Source organism: Rhipicephalus sanguineus, chromosome 1 (genome assembly GCF_013339695.2).
Source record: "Rhipicephalus sanguineus isolate Rsan-2018 chromosome 1, BIME_Rsan_1.4, whole genome shotgun sequence".
Taxonomy (NCBI): Eukaryota; Metazoa; Arthropoda; class Arachnida; order Ixodida; family Ixodidae; genus Rhipicephalus; species Rhipicephalus sanguineus.
The window spans coordinates 245,466,215-245,485,570 of record NC_051176.1 but is presented as its reverse complement, the minus strand read 5'-3'; the positions used below and the strand labels follow the sequence as shown (position 1 = coordinate 245,485,570).

At 46.7% G+C, this 19,356-nt stretch overlaps 1 protein-coding gene across 2 annotated transcripts in view; it reads right to left on the bottom strand.

Moving 5' to 3' along the window:
* The window catches only part of LOC119375966 (ubiquitin carboxyl-terminal hydrolase 10), an 86,768-nt gene that overhangs the window by 18,153 nt on the left and 49,259 nt on the right, over positions 1–19,356 (bottom strand). For both annotated transcript variants that reach the window (XM_049410845.1, XM_037645993.2), the window contains exons 8-10: positions 7,564–7,655; positions 4,740–4,846; positions 2,761–2,896 (exon numbers count right to left, since the gene is read on the bottom strand). In XM_049410845.1, the coding sequence (XP_049266802.1) occupies positions 2,761–2,896; positions 4,740–4,846; positions 7,564–7,655 (335 nt within the window). The remainder of the gene's footprint in view (positions 1–2,760; positions 2,897–4,739; positions 4,847–7,563; positions 7,656–19,356) is intronic.

Sequence of the window (19,356 nt, the reverse complement as noted above, 5' to 3'; positions counted from 1 at the left end):
GTTCTTGCCCAAAACATCACATGACGTCAGAAATTTCGGTTATTATAGTGCTATGGGTAAGTGGCAGTGCAACTGGGTAGTCTTAATACACCTATAGTCGGATACAACTTTAGAAAGCAGTGGCATTTCCTCCTCAAAGGCGGATGAACACAAGCCTGCACCAATGGGTGCGCACTTGGGAGCGACGTCATGAGCGAGACGGCCGGTGGCTCCGCCTTCGGAGAACATTGGCGCGTGCACGAGCGGACTATTTCGTTAGTCGTGGAGGCGATTGGCTGCCGCGCTTTGGTCGTCTGGGCGGGGACTCTCCTGTCTTCTTAAGCTGTATCCGACTATAGAACTCGTTATAATAAAGCTGATGAGAGGTGAAATTTCTTCCGTTATATTCACTACTGTCCTTTACTGCAGTAAAGGGCAATAATAGGGAAAGGTGGAAAAACTTGCAAAGACTGTATAGCGACCAGCAGCAATGCTATGTAGCCTCGTGTGCTATTAATTTTTATTAAAGCAGTAAATTAAGGCAGTGAATGAATTGAAATTGAAATGAATATTCGACATCTGAATTTTGTGGCTTCCTGACATTTGGCGTGACAGCCTTTATGATAGCTTTGATGCAACAGTCTTTTTCCTTCCGTTTTGCACTAGGCCCATCTACACTGGCACGAGACCAGTGAAACTGAAGCAATAAAACAGAGGCAAGAACGAAAAAATGTCTGTCAATGCCTGCAGCACGTTTAAACTTGTTACAGCATTATAAAGAATAAGAAGGAACAGCCAGAGGGGCTCAAAAAATGTTTCCAGTCTTTTTTAGTCTTTATACTAAGCTCTAATAAGTTCGAACATGTAACACCAACTCGCCCAATATTCAGCTGTACCGCAGCACCTGACCCACAACCGAGATCGCAGACTGTCACTGGTTATGCACGTTCCACTATATGACTGATGCGTACGATGTGTCGGCCAATGAACCTTACCGCACTGGCTTGGCTTGGCCGGCTTGCGTCTTCAAGGTCGCTGTTCGAAACATGCAGTTTTTGAATAAGCTTGGAATGGCATACCTGATATCTTGAATCACAGATACAGTCGAACCCACTTATAACGATCCCAGATATAACTATCTATAGGTTATAACGACCATATTTCGGTGCACTTACGATTTTCCTACGCTACCCATTGAAATTGCGTCCACATATAGCAAACATTTTTCAAAGCCTCGTACTTTTACAACGAACGCTTCAGACACGGTCGCGGTAAAAATATGGCGTATGCGAAGCGAAAAAATGTTAAAGTAGGCCTTCTAAAGCATGAGAGGCGCGCGCTCGCGCGTGCCCCGGTCAGTTTAGTCGTGACGAAGATACCCGATATCGACGAGCACCGCACACGCTGCTCTCGGACGCTACGAGCGAGGTCGCTCGCTTTCCGGTCGTTTCTTCAGTGGCAGAATGAAAAAAAAGGAAGAAATAGTAGGCAGCATGAAGCCTTGCAGTCAGCTTTCGCACGGCAACTTTTCCTGGCACCGTTCTCTGCAGCTACGACCGCCTACAATGAGCCTATGCCTTGGAACGCAAGAATAAATAAAATGCAATAAGCGATGACCGCGATAACTTTTCGGCGCTTAAATGTTCACTGCGTCGACGTCACAACGTGCCGCAAAATGTCTCATCTTTTTGGCAATGGCAGAGACCGGCCGATCAATGATTACGACTTCCGCGCGATTGTGGCGATTCCTTCACAGATAAGCATCAGAAGAGAGCGAAGGCGACGTGCCGGCCGGCGATGAACGTGCCGTTATGATTTATCGCTGACAACCTTATCACAGTCATCTGCAGCTATCGGCTCGGCTGCATGTGTGGCGTAAACTGCTGACGGCGGTACAAGCAGAACAAGCGCGCGATGCCATTGCCGCTCGAAAGTTCGCTTCCACCGCGCCGTGCGAGATAAAAGTGCGCGTCGCTTCGTGCAAACGAGACTAGCTCGCTGGTGTTTAGAGACACAGGCACCGAGAAACGTTGATGCACTTACAACGAGCGTATACAGCGGGTTTTATTAGGAGGCAACCCAAGCGTGCCACGCCTGTCGTGCAGGGCTGTCAGCGCATTGCAGAGACAGAGTGCGCGTTGCTTGCAAAATGCTCGTCTTCGCCACATTGAACGAACAGGCCGCTCGCCGCACCCGTGCATGCTCCGAAGTGAAGCGGGCACAAAGAGCGCACAAATGCGCGTACAAGTGCAAGCGGCCCGGCAGTGATGGCGTGAGCCGAGTAGGCGACACGCTGCAAGCAACTAGCCAGGGATGATCGGCTCCACGTAGTGGTACCGTGGTTCAATGAAACGGTGTCGATTCACTGCAAAGGCTGTTTAATGCACTCGTGCACGCAGCGGGCCTCGCTTCACAACGCGAAAAGGCCTAACTTCTCACCGGAGGAGTTGTTAGCACTTTTCAATAAAAATGCGCAGAAAAAAAGGCGGCTTGGTCGCTAAATCCATGTTTTTGAAGGCGAGTCCATTTACAACGAACTACTGATATAACGACCAGTTTTCGCGGCACTTTCGAGTTCGTTATAAACGGGTTCGACTGTATATCCAACATTTCACAATCCCCAGCAAGTTTAATATATATACTGGGTTCGACTAGTGCTCCACTGTATGATGGCTAACCAAATGTTAATGCCTAGTTCTTTACACTGACGTTTCACAGTAGTACATTGAAAAATTTTTTTTTCTTCGCTGCACCGAAGCCTGGTCATTCACTATGACATACCTTTTTGCAGTCAGGTTTTATCTTCATAAGAAGGTCTCTGAAATGTTCAGGGTCATATGCTTTTGCAACAACCATTTCATCCTTCTTGCCAGTTTCGCGCACCATGGGAACTGCATAGGACTGCAGAAAATATATGCTGAAAAAGAAAATTGGTGCAGAAAAGAAAACCTTAAGGTAGAGGTCGACAGTAACCCTCAAATTTGCTACGTCAATTCTTAAATATAGGTGCCAATATAGTCGCAAACTACACTGACATTCAGATAACTTCTGGTTGTTCTTGCAGGACAGTGGTACGTATTCTTGGAAGATTTAGGCTTTAACAAATTGCAAATATTCATTGTTGAAGTTGGTGAATTTTATGCTCCAAAACAGCACTTGAAACAAGAAGTTACAGGACTTTTCCACCGAGATATTTCAAGAATACTGAAGTCGTTACTCAAGTACACTGTAAAAATAAATCCATAGCATGTTTTGCCCTCATCTTAAATTGTGCATTTTTCAGTCACTGACTTGCACTCTACCAATTACCACATAATAACAAAAGACAGTTTTATACGAATAAATTTTACTAACAGGTCTCGATGCGACAAAAATACAGTAAAACCTTGTTCGTGCTTTCAGTGCCAGGCTTTTTAAAATTTCTTCAAAATCACAAGATGAACACAATGGTTTATTTTGGGTTTTGCAAAATATAGAATGATGGCAAAGAGCTTTGTGTTTCTCAATTAAGGGGGGACATGGCACTAGAAAAAAAATATATACTTTCTTGATCGATTTTGATGAAACTGTAAGAGTTTATGTGCATATTTGTGTGCTTATTTCAAATATGCAATTATTTTTCTAGTATAATGTGTAGTTTTTAGAATAAAAAATATTTCGTGTGCCTTTTGGGGAGCAATATTTTTTCGAAACTGAAAGAGTACGAAGTTAATGAGCATATCACGGTAATCCGGAATCAGAACTGTGTGCAGTGCAACAAAAATGGATGTTCTAAACCCATTAGAACAAAAGTTATGGTATGTTGAACATTCACAAGTGAAATTCCAGCTTGAAATCGACTCACTTGCGAATGCTCAACATACAACTTTTGCTCAAATGGGTTCAGAACATCCATTTTTATTGCACTGCAAACAGTTCCGATTGCAGATTAGTGTGATATGCTGATTTACTTTGTCACGCACTCAGCTTAGAAAAATCTTGGTCCCCAAAAGGCACAAGAAACATATTGTATTTTAAAAACTACACATTATACAAAAAAAGTAACTGCATATTTGAATTCAGCACACAAATATACATAATGTCACCAAGTTTCATCAAAATCAATCAAGAAATAAATATTTGTAAGAGCAGCGTCCCCCCTTAACCTGATTGCGTTGTACTCTGTTTCATACATCAGGTGCAACGCTGTGGAAGCTATGCAAGAAGTTCGGTCAGCAAAATGCGTGTCCACACACCTCGCGTTTGAATTTCGTTGTAAACGTGGCCTCCTCAATTGGCTCCGGCTGCGCGCTACCGAAACTAATTGCGGAGGCTGCGACACGAAAACAAAAGGATGCTAAGCGATACAGAGCAACCTACTGCGACCGTAAAAAGCAACGGGGTTTGTTTATTGCGACAGCACAAAGTATCTTCATTATTATTCAGTGTAAAAACGAAAAACATCACGTTACGGGTGGTAAAAATCATTGAACCATTTCTTGGTGCGAATGCATCTACTGCAAGAAGTCTCGCTAGCTTCCACTGTGTTGCACATGATGTTTGAAACTGGGTATAGGCACCACCAAACCACGCGAAAAAATATGAACTTCAAGCAATAGTTTAAACTGACCCCATCTGCTGCACATAAGATTGTTCGATTTAGAAGCAGGCACTATGCACACAGCCACGAGAAGCTAAGTATGGCTTCAGCCTGCCACTCATCAGACATTGTGCTGCTGCTAATGAGCCAGGCTTCCCTAATAAAGCAGAAGGATACTTACAGGCACTCCATGAAAGGCGTTGCATTGGAGCCAGGCAAGCCAGGTACCAGAGGCAAACTGGACAGCAAATTGTAGAATGCTGGACAAGCCAACAAGGCTTGAAGGTTCTAAATGTCTAAGTCAAGAAAACAAAAATATATCTCACAAATATTACACTCAAATTAAAATGTCAGTAAGCAAGCCCGCCAGGTCCCTTAGACGTGCTAGGAAGCTCTACAGAATCCCTGCCGAACCACAGAACATTTAAGGGGAGGGGGGGTCTCAAAGCTGTCCCTGTTTACTTTCAAACCAAATTCCATTGAAGTTGTCAGCTTGTTTAGTTTATTCTTCCGGTTCTAAAAGTGCAGTTATTTTTTCTATATGCTCATTATTTTATTACATGATGAACAAAACAAGTTTGTTCTTACCACAATAGACAACCTCCTCACAACAATGGAAGCACTTTTGTGATTGGGTTACTATTTCTTACTTTGTAGTACACTAAAGACAATTGTTTTGAACATAGCCATGCAGATTTCACACGAAAGGCAAAAAAAAAAAAAAAAAAAAGACCTACAAAAAATAAAATCTGCCTGCTTTCTTGTGTGCTTCCAACTTTTATCTTCATGGAGAAAAAATAATTATTCTTCTATCTGTAAGAAAGACAGTCAAACCTGCCTATAATGAACCTCCGTACAACGAATTGTTCCATATTACAAAGTTTTTCTATTCCCCACTGTTACTTCATAGAAGCACACATATTTGCGACCTCTACGTAATAAAGTGGCACCGGGAGACACCCTTGATATAACGAATTTTGGCCACCGCAACCCAGTGATTTTGCCCCGAATTTTGTCATTTTGGCACGAGCAGGAGCCGCATGCACCATCTGCTGTTACCCATCGACGAGAGCGCAAAGCAACGTCGCCGCACATGGCGCACTCAAAGCCCTGGCGACTGCGAGCAAGAGTAAGCACTTGTTTGTGCGTGAGGCGAGGCCTGTGTGCAGGCGGTGGCAAGAAACCTTTTATGCCTGTTTTAGTCATAGTGCCTGCATCGAAATAAGGGTTGACCAGAATATTATAAGATGGTTCAACATTACTTATACCCCTCACACCTGGCAAACATAAAGTATGTTGCAGTGAACCCCTTTTGATACTCTGAACGGCGCATTGCAGAAAGCTGCACCAGTGACACAAGGCAACACACTAAGTTCTTTAGGTGGCTCGAGGCCTCTGCGATTAGCTCCGGTTCCTCAGATGAACATGAGGGGGAGGGGAGCGTTGCTCGTTAAATCAGCATGAAAGAAAACATCTTAAAAAACCATGCTGTTTGTGGGGGCTTTTGTTAATGGCGCCCACTGAGCAGACTTAATGTACCACACTATCAACAAAGCAAATGACACTGTTGGAAATCAACATGGCAGTGCTAGCGATGTGACGCGAAAGGTGACATCGCTGCCTCGACAGTACATTTTTGGGGGATCACACATATTTACAACAGCCCCAGAGGGGATTATGGCTGCACCCGGGAGCCCTCGTTATCCACACTGCATGGAGGGACATAGTGATGTTACCACGGGCTTCCGATTAGGGGCAATTTCTGGAGCAGCAAACTTTTCATTTTGGAGTACTTTGGAGAAGCAAAAATTTCCATTCTGGAGTAGCTAATTTCATTCTGGAGAACACTGGTGAAGCAAGTTGCATTTACATTCAGACACCTCATCAAACACGAAAATTGACCATTGTCGGCGTCATCAATTGTGATGCGAAAAGTCATCACCACGTGATGACATCACACGATATCACTGCTTGGTCAATGTGGGCCAATCACGGAAGCAGTGCAAAAAGCTTGCAATGCCTCTGATACTGGAGGCATTTAGCCTTCAGGGGGGTGGCGCCCCTGCCTTAATGGCAAAAATTCATACGGTCCCTGCTTGTGCCTTCCCCGAAGGCGCCCCGCCACGGTGGTCTAGTGGTTATGGCGCTCGACTGCTGACCCGAAGGTCGCGGGATCGAATCCCGGTCGCGGCGGCTGCATTTTCGATGGAGGCGAAAATGTCTGAGGCCCGTGTACTTAGATTTAGGTGCACGTTAAAGAACCCCAGGTGGTCGAAAATTCCGGAGCCCTCCACTACGGCGTCTCTCATAATCATATCGTGGTTTTGGGACGTTAAACCCCAGATACTATCCCCGAAGGCGAAAGCCACCCTCTTTTTCTGAGTCAATTATATTGATCCTTTTGATTGATTACTGAACATTGTCTTAATTACATGCCTTGCGGCACTTGAAACAAGCTAACAGCAGTGTTTCTGGGTTTCTGGAACAGACGATGTCAGTAAAATCGCCACCACACTTGATTGCCACGGATTGGCCTAGAAGTCACGAGCCTCTGCAAAGAGCCCATTTTGCCGTCGAACGGATATGCGCAATAGAAGCTGCATCGGCACCGTGCGCGACCTTGTGGCTTAATCGGGATGCACACACCAGCGCTGTTTCATCTGCGGAATAATCCTTAGCCTGTGACTGCGCCTTTGGTGGCCCTCCAAGATCAAGCTGCACATTTTGACACGCCGGCAGCGCGATTGCCGATGATAGACACCGTGAAACCCTAGACCCTGGGGCAGTAAATTCAATTTGGAACACTTTGGCGCAGTTGGTGCAGCAGTGAAATCACTGGAGATACTAGTCTGTCGTGCGTCACTGAGAATAAAAGCCTTTCTGGAAGATGTCCGTTTACCTAAAGGACTTTAGAGTGAACGTGCGTCAGGAGTATTCATGTATAAGCAAGTTTTTAAGAAGTGCAATTCTAGGGGGCGAAACGTATCAGCAAGGTAAAAGGATACGGCATTGATATAGCACCAGTTCTTGCCATTCTCCAAGCCCCGGGGTTGAATCAAAGGAGGTGTGTGATTGACAGTGAACTTGTGCAAAGCCCCTGCAAAAGAAGTTATGTTAGTAATGCACAACTGAGCATTTTAAATGTGCTGTCAACTGCCTTCCTGTGGTGGAAAGCTACAGTAAAACCACGTTCACACCTACTGGAAATGCAGCATAACCACGCACGAAATGGTAATAAGCAGTGACCAGTAAGCACACATTTGCATTTCCTTATGTGGGCCACTACTACAGATAAATACAATGCCACATAGTAAAATGCTGGCTAAAGTACCCACTACAGTAGACTTGATAATTCGAACTCGAGGGAACCTCAAGATTTTGTTTGAATGATCAGTTCTCATAAATATGACTCAGACAACATACCACTAGTGTGATGTTTGTTTCTCAGGGTTGCGGCAACATCACTCACAGCTCTGCATGATTGCCAGAGAAGTTTTACAACGTCAGCGATCATACAAAAACGTGAATGTTCAGCTTGAAGAAAAAAAAAGAAACAAAAAAGAAAAAAAAGAAAAGAAAACTGCAGATATTTCTAGGCATGGACATGCAAAAACTTTGAATTAAGCGGCTTTAAAATACAATGAAAGCATAGTGGGCAAACCAAAAATTCAAGATTTGTTTAAATTATGGAGTCTACTGTACAAGGCATTTTAAGAATAAATTATGACACTTCCGCACCACCGTCCAATAGCACTTCGTTAGGAGAATTTAGAAACTACAGAACCGCACTGATGCGTTAAAAAGAGAGTGAGAGAGAGGAAAATAAACGTACAATCCGGGAAAATATATGATCTGAATCCAGTGAAAATTGAGGCTGACAAGCCCATATTAAGGTGCAAGGGCAAAAAACATATCTAAAAAAACATGGAAAGACTCTGCGATTTTCGAACTCCTGGCATCTTCGCTGGCAGACAGAGGTCAGCCAGCTAGCTCAGGTCCTGACTGGAAATAACGCCATGGTCATGTGTGTTGAAATCCCGAGACAACCTGAATATTAAAATCGAACTGTAGCACAACCAGCTTAAGGAAATGCTACCGCCCTGTCAGCAGACGAAACTGCACCGCATGAGCGTCGGTTCTTTCTGCATTGCCGCTTGGAAATATGGGGCTAGGTTCGCCGAAGAGCGGAAGTGATATTCTCGAGCATACGCATTTGAGGTACAATCACGTAAGTTCGCAAGATCACGCATGACTTGGCCTGTCCGTGTAGAAAACTGTCGCCCTGCTAAAGGCTTAACAAGCTCAACTCTGCGCAGTGCACGTAACAATCGCGGTACAACGCGATATGCGAAATCCCGTGAAAGTGATAAGCATCCCCGAAAGCGACAGCTGCTTGCGTCTATCGCATATACTAATACCCTTGTCACACGGGTAAGCTTAACCGCTGTTATACCCAACTGCAGTTAGCGGACGTAACCACAGTTACCGCAAACCAGACAGAGGCGCTGTCACACCTGTCTGGTTACTTTTTCCGAGAAAAAACAAAAACGCGCGAAACATGCCAAATATTAAATAGACGCGCGCTTGTGCGCCTCTAGTGGTTCCAACCGTTTTTTAGTTGATACATGGCTGCGTTCATGCAACACCGCTATAACATCGCCTTTTACAGGGCCTCGCGCTCGATTATGGACGCGTCAGCAGCGCGTTTTGATGCGCGTCTATCAAATAGCGCGAAGCCCTGTTCAATGAACGAACGCAGCCGTGTATCAATCTCGTGAAATGCACACTAGATTTTTGCAGCACGGACAAACTTGTACCTCAAAGCCGGTAATTTATCTTCTCAAATGTGTATCAACGCCTCCATTGTCACAACGGTCCAGTTGACACGCTTTTGGCTCGATATGTCGTTGGGAGCCGAGCTGCTCGCGTCTGACATGGGGGCCGCCATGTTGTCAGTTTACGGCGCTAACAGGGGTTGCCTACCTCCGTTTACGAAAACGGTCGTTAGCGGTTTAACTGCAGTTAGGGTTGTCGTGTGACAAGGTACGACAGCAGTTAGACTTAACAGCCGTCGTACTTAACTGTGGTTAGACTACCCGTGTGACAAGGGTATAAGTCGCACACTCGCGCTGTTGAGACATGCGATGGTATGTTTGCCGCCACTCGTAATCACACCACTGCGCCCGGCAAGATGATGCGAAAAAGATAACGCTCGGCGTAATGGCAACTGAAGGTGGTCTCCAAGCGCCCGCATTGAGTTCAGTTGAGTCCTCACAAAGATGGCGGCGAGTGCGCATCGTCTTGTTTTGGGACATCTGTAACCAGAAACGTTCCAGATATCTTCCAGAACAAATTTTTTCTGGCATCTTCTGGCGACCCACTGGTAGGCAGAACTGTCCAGCCAGAGGAGAAAAATTGCTCTGCGTGATGGGCGGAGCGAACCGAAAACGAACGCGCTCCAAGAGAAAAGTGTGGGGGAAATTATCGGCCATACTCACTGGGCACAATGGCGGCGTCATGTGCGTTTCCATAGGTTGTGGGGGTGCTATATCACCCCTGTATTGGCGACTGCCGTAACTTGGGCGCGACCGCTGTGTTTGGAACGCACGTGCTTGGTGTAAGTGGACACGTTCGTCCAAGGTCAGGGATGCGCTTTGCTGTAACCAGAGTTTAGCGCGGTGGCGCCGGCATCGCCAGCATCGCCGCCGCGAATTTAGGCCGGCGCATAAAGACAGGAGTGATTCTCTCTTTTTGGGGTGTGGCAGCGCACGCAAATGGACGACGGCCGCGGGGTCCGTGGGAGTCGGTACCGCGGCTCGCTTCCCTCGGGCCCTCGTGGTGAGTCGTGCATCTGCGCCGCCGCCTTCGCATTTGTATTGTATTGTCTTATTTTATGTCTTATCTATGTCTTATGTTATATTGTATTGCATGTCTTACATTCCCTTGAATGTGTATGTTATATGTTTCCCAGTATTCATTGTTCGCGTGTTACTTACGTGTTACTAATTCAGCCGGCGAGCTCGCTATATATGTAAAGAAGTGTTAATAAACCTCTATGTTTTGTTGCCCAACCTCGTGAACTGCGTCCGTGTGTTCCGAGGGCGGCGGCGTTTTTCCGCTAAGACCCCACAAGGTCTTGCACCGAACCGTGGCGGACTGGAGGAGTGACGGCCTCCATTTTTTGGGCCGCATTGTTAGTTCCCCCGGCCGTTTTTGTAGCCATGGGGTCCGAACAAAAGTGCGTGGAACGAGTGTGCATCTATGTAACGTGCTACGGATGAAGGATTTGCAACGCTCAGGAAAATCGTGCCAAGTGCTACAGAAAATACCCTTTTTTTTAAAAGCCGTTTGAAGATTTTGACGGCCAATGTCGCCGTCTGCCCGAGAGCGGCGATCTTGCAATTCGGAAGACACGCAGAGGGGACAATTGAGCAAAGCAGAGAAATTGCGGAGGGGAGAAAGGCACTGAGGAGAAACCGCCGACACCGCTTGGCGGCTGTCTGCCACTTCACGCTTCCCAAGTACACAAAAGGGCCCTTTTTGCACACCTGAATGAGAGTTTGTCAGTACAAAACGTATCATACGACCGCAGTTTTCTGCGGCGCTGAATGTTGCTGCCAAATCGTATTTTCTGGGAACATATTAACAGTAACTTATTACACACAGCTGCATTGGGTTATTTTTAAATTTCATGATTATGAGCGTAGGAGCCGGGAAATCGTACTAAGCGGGAACATATCAACGAAGTTCTACTGTATTAGAGTCTGGAACACACAATGGTTGACAGAGCTAACGGACATGCTTGTCCGTTTCCCCTGACAGGTGTGCACGTCTATACCGCGATCTGCTACTGAGCGATAACTACAAAAGTTTCATTGATATGCAGCACATCACCTGCTCAACTCATGCACTTGCTGTTCCATACGTGCAGATTTGCCTAATGTAGGGGTTTCTTGTGTCGCTAGTGTGGCTTACGTGTAATGTTAGCAGACTATCGAGCACAGCATCAGCACTTCGCAGCACACCGTGGCAAGAAGTGCATCTGATCCAAACGCTGCTCTTGATTTACGTCTGCTGTTGGCAAATAGCATGCTATATGTTGTGCGACCCCAAACAGCAGGTGCTGGCAGCTCAGCACAGGCGCCTGTATGAAGAGGGCACCCAAGAAAATGGAGCTTCGCACCCCGCTTCTAAACTCTCCTTGTCGTGCCCCACTGCAAGATACATAGCAGACGTTGTGGGAGAGCACGCGCGCCCATTTCCTTTCCTTAAGGCAGGCGCGATCGGGAACTGACAGCGGGAGCGAAGGAACCACTAGAAGAGGAGCACAGTCACCCTTTCCGGACAACCCCTTCTTTCCCGCTACTCCTCGCGCTAATCCTCGCATCCCGGTTCGCGGGAAAGGGAACTCGCCCTGCGAGGGAATCAACCCTCGCGGTGGGGAGGGACACGGGAGGTGAACAAAACTGCCGACCAGGCAGGGAGACGCTCTCTCGTGCCCTGCTGACCTGCGAAGGAACATCTCACCGCCCCGAGACCCGCGAGCGGATCATCGACCGAAGGTGTAAGCGTTACCCTTTGTTTTTCTACGAGAGCGGACTATCCCTCTACGCGACAGTTACGCGTTATTGCTAACGTAGCAATAAAGTGTTGTTTGTTGTTCTAGCCTGTTGCCTTATTCGCCCGAACCCGTCGTAGCTGCGATGACGCGCGCTACGGGAAGGGGACGTTGACACGGTACGACTATTTGCGGTTGGGACCGGAGCTAGGCTTCTGCACCAGCCGTACGTAGAGCGGACCCCCTCAACGTACATACAAGCTATACATAGCACTGCCTGCTTTCCGTAGGATGTGTTTTTTTCACTAAGATTTCCACCTCTTTCATGACCCCTTCCAGCAGTCAGCGAATACACTAGGTTCTACGACTCAGTTGGGGATTCGCCACAACTTCACTTTAACCATTAGTATGTATCAATAATTTCCCTACTGAAGACGAGCTGGGCTCTTCCATGCTGAAACAAGTGTTTCACGGTGCTGCAATCAAGCTACTCAGATCTATTTTGCCGAGTTCTCTTTGGCTTTGACAAGTCGCTCTGCAAAAAATTCAAAAACTCACTCAAAGCATGTATTTTGATCAAGAAACGACTTAATTTTGGCAACTGAGATTAAAAATCGTGTCCACCCGTGTGTGCGTGCGTGCGTGCACATACAAACAGCTGCGTTAAGAAAAAAAGAGGAGAAAGACGCTTGTTCGCTGAAGTTTTGTTGGACCACGGCCAGTCTAGAGGTGCGCGCTCGCTCCTTCCCTTACGGCCTGAGCAGCCGCCGGGAGTACAATGGAACTTTTTCTATACAGTCACGACGGCGCGCTCCGTGTGAGGGCGTCGCGAGCCAACCGCGCAAAACGCGTTTCGCCGCATGCGCTCCGTGTTGTAAACCAGCTGTGCCCTGCCAATTTCTCGTGCTAATTACTTCTTTCAGTTGTAGCAAGCGGTGAAGGAAGTACAGGTGCGTGTGGGGACAGTCTGCCTTTCTCGGCACTCGGCAATAGAAGACGCACATGCAGCGCTACTAGCAACAACAATAATTTTTAAGACCCGACCACCTTATATTCGATGGAGGCGAAAATGCCTGAGGCCCGTGTGCTTAGATTGCTGTGGCTGGAAAATGAATTTTCAGGCTACATTAAGCGCATCCAGGATTCTTCTGTAGCCGCTGGCGTTGGAAACTTTACAGACGAGACGTACACTGCCCTGCTTTTCACCACGAAGTCCACAGTGGAGACAGTCCGATTTCCTCCGAGAAAAAGAGTAAACTATGTGCTCACGAAGAAATTTAACAGTGATCCTATAGAGGCATTGTTTGGAAAATTGAGGGCAATGTGCGGGGGCAATGACGCGCTAGACGCAAGAGCCGTCACAGCTGCTTTGACCCACATTGTCAAGGAAAAGGCGCTACCTTCAAAAGAAATGGGCATTCACGACGAAAACATTGAAGCAGCGGCGGTGTCTATTCTGGAAGATGTTATAGAGGAACTTGAAGCTCTCCGAGAACCTCCTCGCAAACCACCGAACTCTGTTGCCTATTCAGGCTTGGTGTATGTAGGTGGTTACATTGCCAAACTCATCACTGATGTCGGTTGCGAAACATGCGCCATGCTAGTGACGACAAACAAAACGAGCAGTCCTTTGTATCATCTTCTCCGTCAGCAAGAAGCCTATGATCTACACTACCCAAAGCCGGAGTTACTATTGTGACGTTCTTCGAGAAAGCAGTCAAATATCTTCCTCGAACGAAAATCCTCGAGACTCTGCAATTGACTGTTGAGCCATGCCTTGAAGATTCGCTACTTATGGACTGTCCGGAAGGTGTGGACAAGAGTCACGCGAGAATGCTGGCTCATATTATTTCTGAGAAGTTTCTCCGGATTCTTCTTATTAATTACACAAAAAAGTTCACGGATCAGAATGACAGGCCTTCCGGTTTTATTCACAAGCCCTCGCGGAAGCATATCAGGCTGTGACAGACTTGACTCCTTTAAACTGTGATCGTCACTACAGTGTTTTACAGGCAGCGATTTTTTTCAGTTCTCCATGCGCATATTGTTGTAGTACCAAGGAAAACATTCCGTTTCCCATTGAAAGGATTCTCTGAAAGTTTTTTATGTTTCCTCTTCGTCTGCAGCGTGGCCGTCCCCATTATGCAGTGACTTCCACTTTTTTGAAGTATTTGTTTCAACATTAAAGCACGAATTAAGATGCCTCCAACAAAAAATGTGCAATTTTGTTATTTTCAAGTACAGCGACGGCCGGCACATACATTTGAAATAAACATTTCCTAAACCATGATTAAACCATTTCCTAAACCAAATGCAATGTTCATCCTCTTACTTATTCTCGAAGTTACAGAAACCTAAAAAAAAAAAAAAAAAAAAACAAGGCTGTGTTATAACCGCGTCGATGCTTTGCCGAGCAACAGAAGCGGGCTTATGAGCGGCCTGCGCCACCACTTCTGTAAAGCGGAATTTACCAGAGTCATCATATATACTTGCTACCATGTTTCTATCGCATTGGTACCATGAATACCATATAGAGTAACTTCAGAAAGCGGCACGGTAAGTCGGAAGCCGAGCACTCCCTACGCGCGCTAGCCTCCGCAACGGCCTGGAGTGAGTTAGGGAGCAGTTAGAGTCACTGTATATGCTACCTTTAGGTAGCAGAGTAGCGCATAGGTCCGGCTAGCAACCACAGCTATGCAGTGAAGTCGCACTTCGTTTTTGCAGGCGACACGCCTACCGTGTCGCCGATTAAACTGTGTGGCGTGTCGAAGATTGGCATAGGCGTGCGCAGGGTTACCCATCAGGGGGGGCGAAGGTTCCTCGGAGTCAATGTACGAGGCAGATTTTGCGCCCCCCCCCTCTTAGGTGACTAGGGGGAGCCAATGTACGGGGACGATTTTGCGCCCCCCCTCTTAGATTTGGGGGGGGGGGGGGCCTGCCCCCCCCTGTGCGCACGCCTATGAAGATTGGCGATAAACATTGGCTGTCGATGGCTAGTGTTAATTCAGTTCGCTGCAGCGGAGGCGTCGAGATGGCCCAAGCGGCAGCTTCTCCGCAATGCATGGTTGCTAGCGGCGTTGGAAGACAGATGCGCAACTCTGCTACCTAAAAGTAGCATATACAGTAACTCTAGGAGCAGTTGGCTCGGAGCGCCCCCACGAAATTGCGGCCATAGGTAGCAACCGCCCCCCTTGCACAGGCCGTAAAGGAGCGCGCGCCTCCAGACCGGCCGTGGTTGTACTTAGATGGCGAACAATAATTTCTGTTCTCCTCTGAATGCGGCCGCTATGACACAGAGCAGTACATCTTCTCTAAACCATTAATTTCACATGACGACCACGTCTCAATGTATTGTAAGTGGACACCAATAGATGTAAAAAAACCCCATTGTCCCCGGGGCATCCAAGGTTTCCCTTCACGGCCTTGCTTGTCACTGCGCTTTGCTTTTTAAAAGCTTGAAGAGGCATTTTGAGCACCGAGGACTAGAGATGCTCAGACACTCTTTGTGGTGCAATACAGAGGAGCCAATCCTTTGCAGATTTTCAAAAAAATATTTTCATGTATTTTGCAAAAAACGCCTTTCATTTTTTTTCTTTCAGTATGATGATACACAGAATCAATTCGGCAAATAATAATAAGAAGTATTGTCTTGTAGCGTTTCTGGCCAAAAAGTTCAGGAGAGAAAGTGTTATTGAGGTTTTACTGCATATGGAACCCCAGGAATTTAACTTGGGTAAGTGAAAATTAAAGATTACGTGTAGAATTTCTGCAGTCCCAAAATTTGTTACATTTGTTATGTATCCATGCGAATTTGGATTGATAGTTAAAGGGACTGTCTACTGCTTGGAAAAAGTTTTTCATTTTAGTGGAAATGAGAAGATTGCTTGTCACATCGGCGGCAACGAGCATGCATTTGTCCAATAAAAAAGGAATTTTATTTTTAATATGGCTCTGAAAGTCATGAAAGTATGACCTCTACCGTCACCCAATGGCTATGTGGTTCAAGCTACTGGTAGGAGCAAGTAACTCGCAGGAAGGTTTATTTTGCTTGAAAACAAATACACTCAAACCTCGATATAACAAACACGGTTATATCGAATTATTGGTTATAACGAAGTAAATGAGGAATAGTCTTGTCAGAAATACAGTGTTATGAATAAACATTTATAACAAATTTTTGGATATATATGTGACTTTGTTATAATGAGGTCTAAGTGTACAGTCGCCGACCGTTTATTCAGACATGCTCGTTTATTCGGACACCTTCGCGGCACCGCCACTCGTCCCATTGAAGTAATGTAATCTCGCGACCGAAAATTCGCATGCCCCATAGTGCGCTGTTAGAGTGCAACGTTGAACGCCATGACAAGCTGTCAGCAACGTTTACAATATTTTTGCTAGGTTGCCAGCACTGAAATGCTGCACTGGCGATAGCTGGAGATCGTGCCAGTGTCAAAATCCACGCAGAAATTGCCGATCTCGAAGGCTCTGTTTTGTTAGCTACGCGTAACGGTTGCCTTTTGGCTCTAGCCAGTCAAGTATCCATTGAACGGCTATTGCGGCCCAACAGCAGGCCAAGCCAAGCCGAGATCGGAATCAGCTCGGTGCGGCGTTTCAGGTGAATGACGGCGCGCGTACGAGTATGACGGGGATCCTAACTCGTACAAAGGGAGTACGCCAACACAAGCGCTGAAACATCAACTAGCCCAACGTCGTTCCCTTTTGGCGTTTGAGGGTTTGCGCTGTCAGATGTTTCTGTGGCTAGGCCTGATCTGCGTCCCAAGCTTTGTGTCTCGCTCCCTTGTTTGTTGCTTGGCGTGCGAGGTTTGATCTGCTGAAATCGCACCGACACCGCTTTTTCCATGTGCGCCGTCGGAACTAATGAAACGCGGCAACTACAAGGCCCCGACGATGGCGAAAAACGCAGCGATTATTCGTTAGGTAGAAGGCGGCCGACCTCAATCCAAAGTTGCTTGGGAGTTTTCGCCGAGTTGCGCGATGAGATCATCCGTCAGCTACTCGAACCAGCGCATGTGGGCAGTGACTGCCGTGATGACGCGCCTCCCGCACCACAGCCATCAAATGCGGATTTAGCGTAGGCCGTTGCAGTGCTATTGCCGACCCACAGGAGCGGCCAAACATTGGCTGAAATACAGGCTGACTAGGTCGCGCGTAAGCGTGCATATGTACAGACGCGCATTGACAAGTTTTTTCCGGCCGCTGGGTCAATACAGGTGCTTTTTTCTGGTAAATCCTTTTTTTCGGACTCCCGATTATTCGGACTTTTCGGTGGTTCCCGCAGACTTCGAATAAACGGTCGGCGACTGTATGTGCAGCTTAAAATTGCATATTATCAGCTTTTCTTGACGTCAGAGGGTACAGTACAACCTCATTACAACGCATCTGTTTACAACAGACATTCGGATATTACATACCAATTTGCGGCGTTATGCCGACCTCCGTATTTTTTCCATTGATTGAGCTTCGTTTACAATGGATATTGGTACAACGGACATTCGGATATAATCGACTAAAATGTCAGGCCAGCAAGGTGGTCAGGACTCCTTTAGAGCGGACATTTCTACCGTGGTCATAGCAAATTCAATAACTTCCGATTTCAAACATCACTTAGCATACTTTCGGGACGGGAACAGCGCGCTGTGGATATCGACGTACCGATTTAAGAATGAAGGCCGCCGATCTCCGGTCTATCAGTGATCAGCTATGCCTAGCTGTAGCAACAAAAAAATCGGCACACAGCGTGCTTAGTGTTGCGTTTTGGGACGCTGACGCACGAAATTGCTAGCCGCTGCTACCGCTTCTCCGAGCGGTCGCTGCGCGGTTAGCTTGGCCGGGGGGTAAGCTGTCGATGCGCAAAGTGCCCATCCACGGTTCTCAGGAGCCAGCGGGCGATGAGATTCGTTGCTTGCGATGAAGGACATTGCGGCTTCTTCGCTTTTGCGTGTCCGCTAGCGTGATGTTCTTGCCTGCAAAGTTCGGAATTGTCTCGTGCATTGGCACCGTGAGCGGAGTTAGGCCTAGCCACGACATCGAGTAGAAAGCTCAGTTGCGATGTGCGTGGCCGCGGTGCCCGATGTTTCAAAGTACGTCATGCTTGATTGCGAGTACAAAGAGTTGTCCCGCAGTGGTCTTCGTCATAAGCTCTGAAGTGCTGATAAGAAAAACCTCTAGCGGGTCCAAAGAGTCAACACTATTACAATCGCACATCTGCGATGTTCGCGACGAGTACGGTGCGCTATCATAATCCAGTCATGGGCACGTTACCAGTAAAAAGTAACAGTGTTACAGTTACCTAAGCCAAAAAAGTAACTCTGTTACAATTACAGTTACAGAGTTTCCGAAAGTAACTTGTTACAGTTACAGTTACCGTGCAAAAGTAACGTCGTTACTTTTCCATTACTGTATAAAATAATAGATCACAAATCAAATTATAGAATTTATTTAATAAGGGTTGCACGTCGTAAAACCCTAGACGAAGGAAACATAAAAGGGGGCCCAACACCAGCAATCACTTTGAACGCCTCTTACTTGAAGTGGAAAACGTGGTTGATGTACTGGAACGACGGCAGTATATCCTGAGACGTTTATTAACTATACCCAGAAGTGCATGCGAAGAGCAGCGGGGAGTGCATCACGAGTGGTTACGACGTCCATTGTGTCTGCTCCATTATGTTTAAGGTGTGTCAGACTCTGTTCGGAGAGCTTCTGGTCCGCTGGGCATACAAACCGTTTTTAAGTCCCGTTATTATACCTTGGAACATGACAGCGTGTGTTCATGAAATCCTAAGACTGCACACCTGCGGATGATCATGGCGGTATCTAAAAGTGCGATGCGGGGATCGGCGAAACGAGCAGGAAATGATCAACGAGGCCTAAAGAACTCAAGCGGAATGTCGCTAAAGCAACCCATGCAACGCGTTCTAAGACCGAGCTTGTTGAGCACTGCTGGATGACAGGTCATAGCTTTGACCTAAACAATGCGACGACGCCGGTTTGTGAACGAAGGTGGGGAAAAAGCAACTCCTGGAATCGTGGTTCATTCGCCGCGGCTTGCAAAAACAGCCGCGGCCCACCACTGGACATTTACAAGGACATGTGTGACTAGTGGACTAGTTGACCTCGGCTCATTTTTTTTTCTTTTTTAGGATGCCACCTGCATTTTGTTAATAATTGTTGCATTAAGTCGGAGTAAACATTTTACAACCAGTTACAAAGAAGT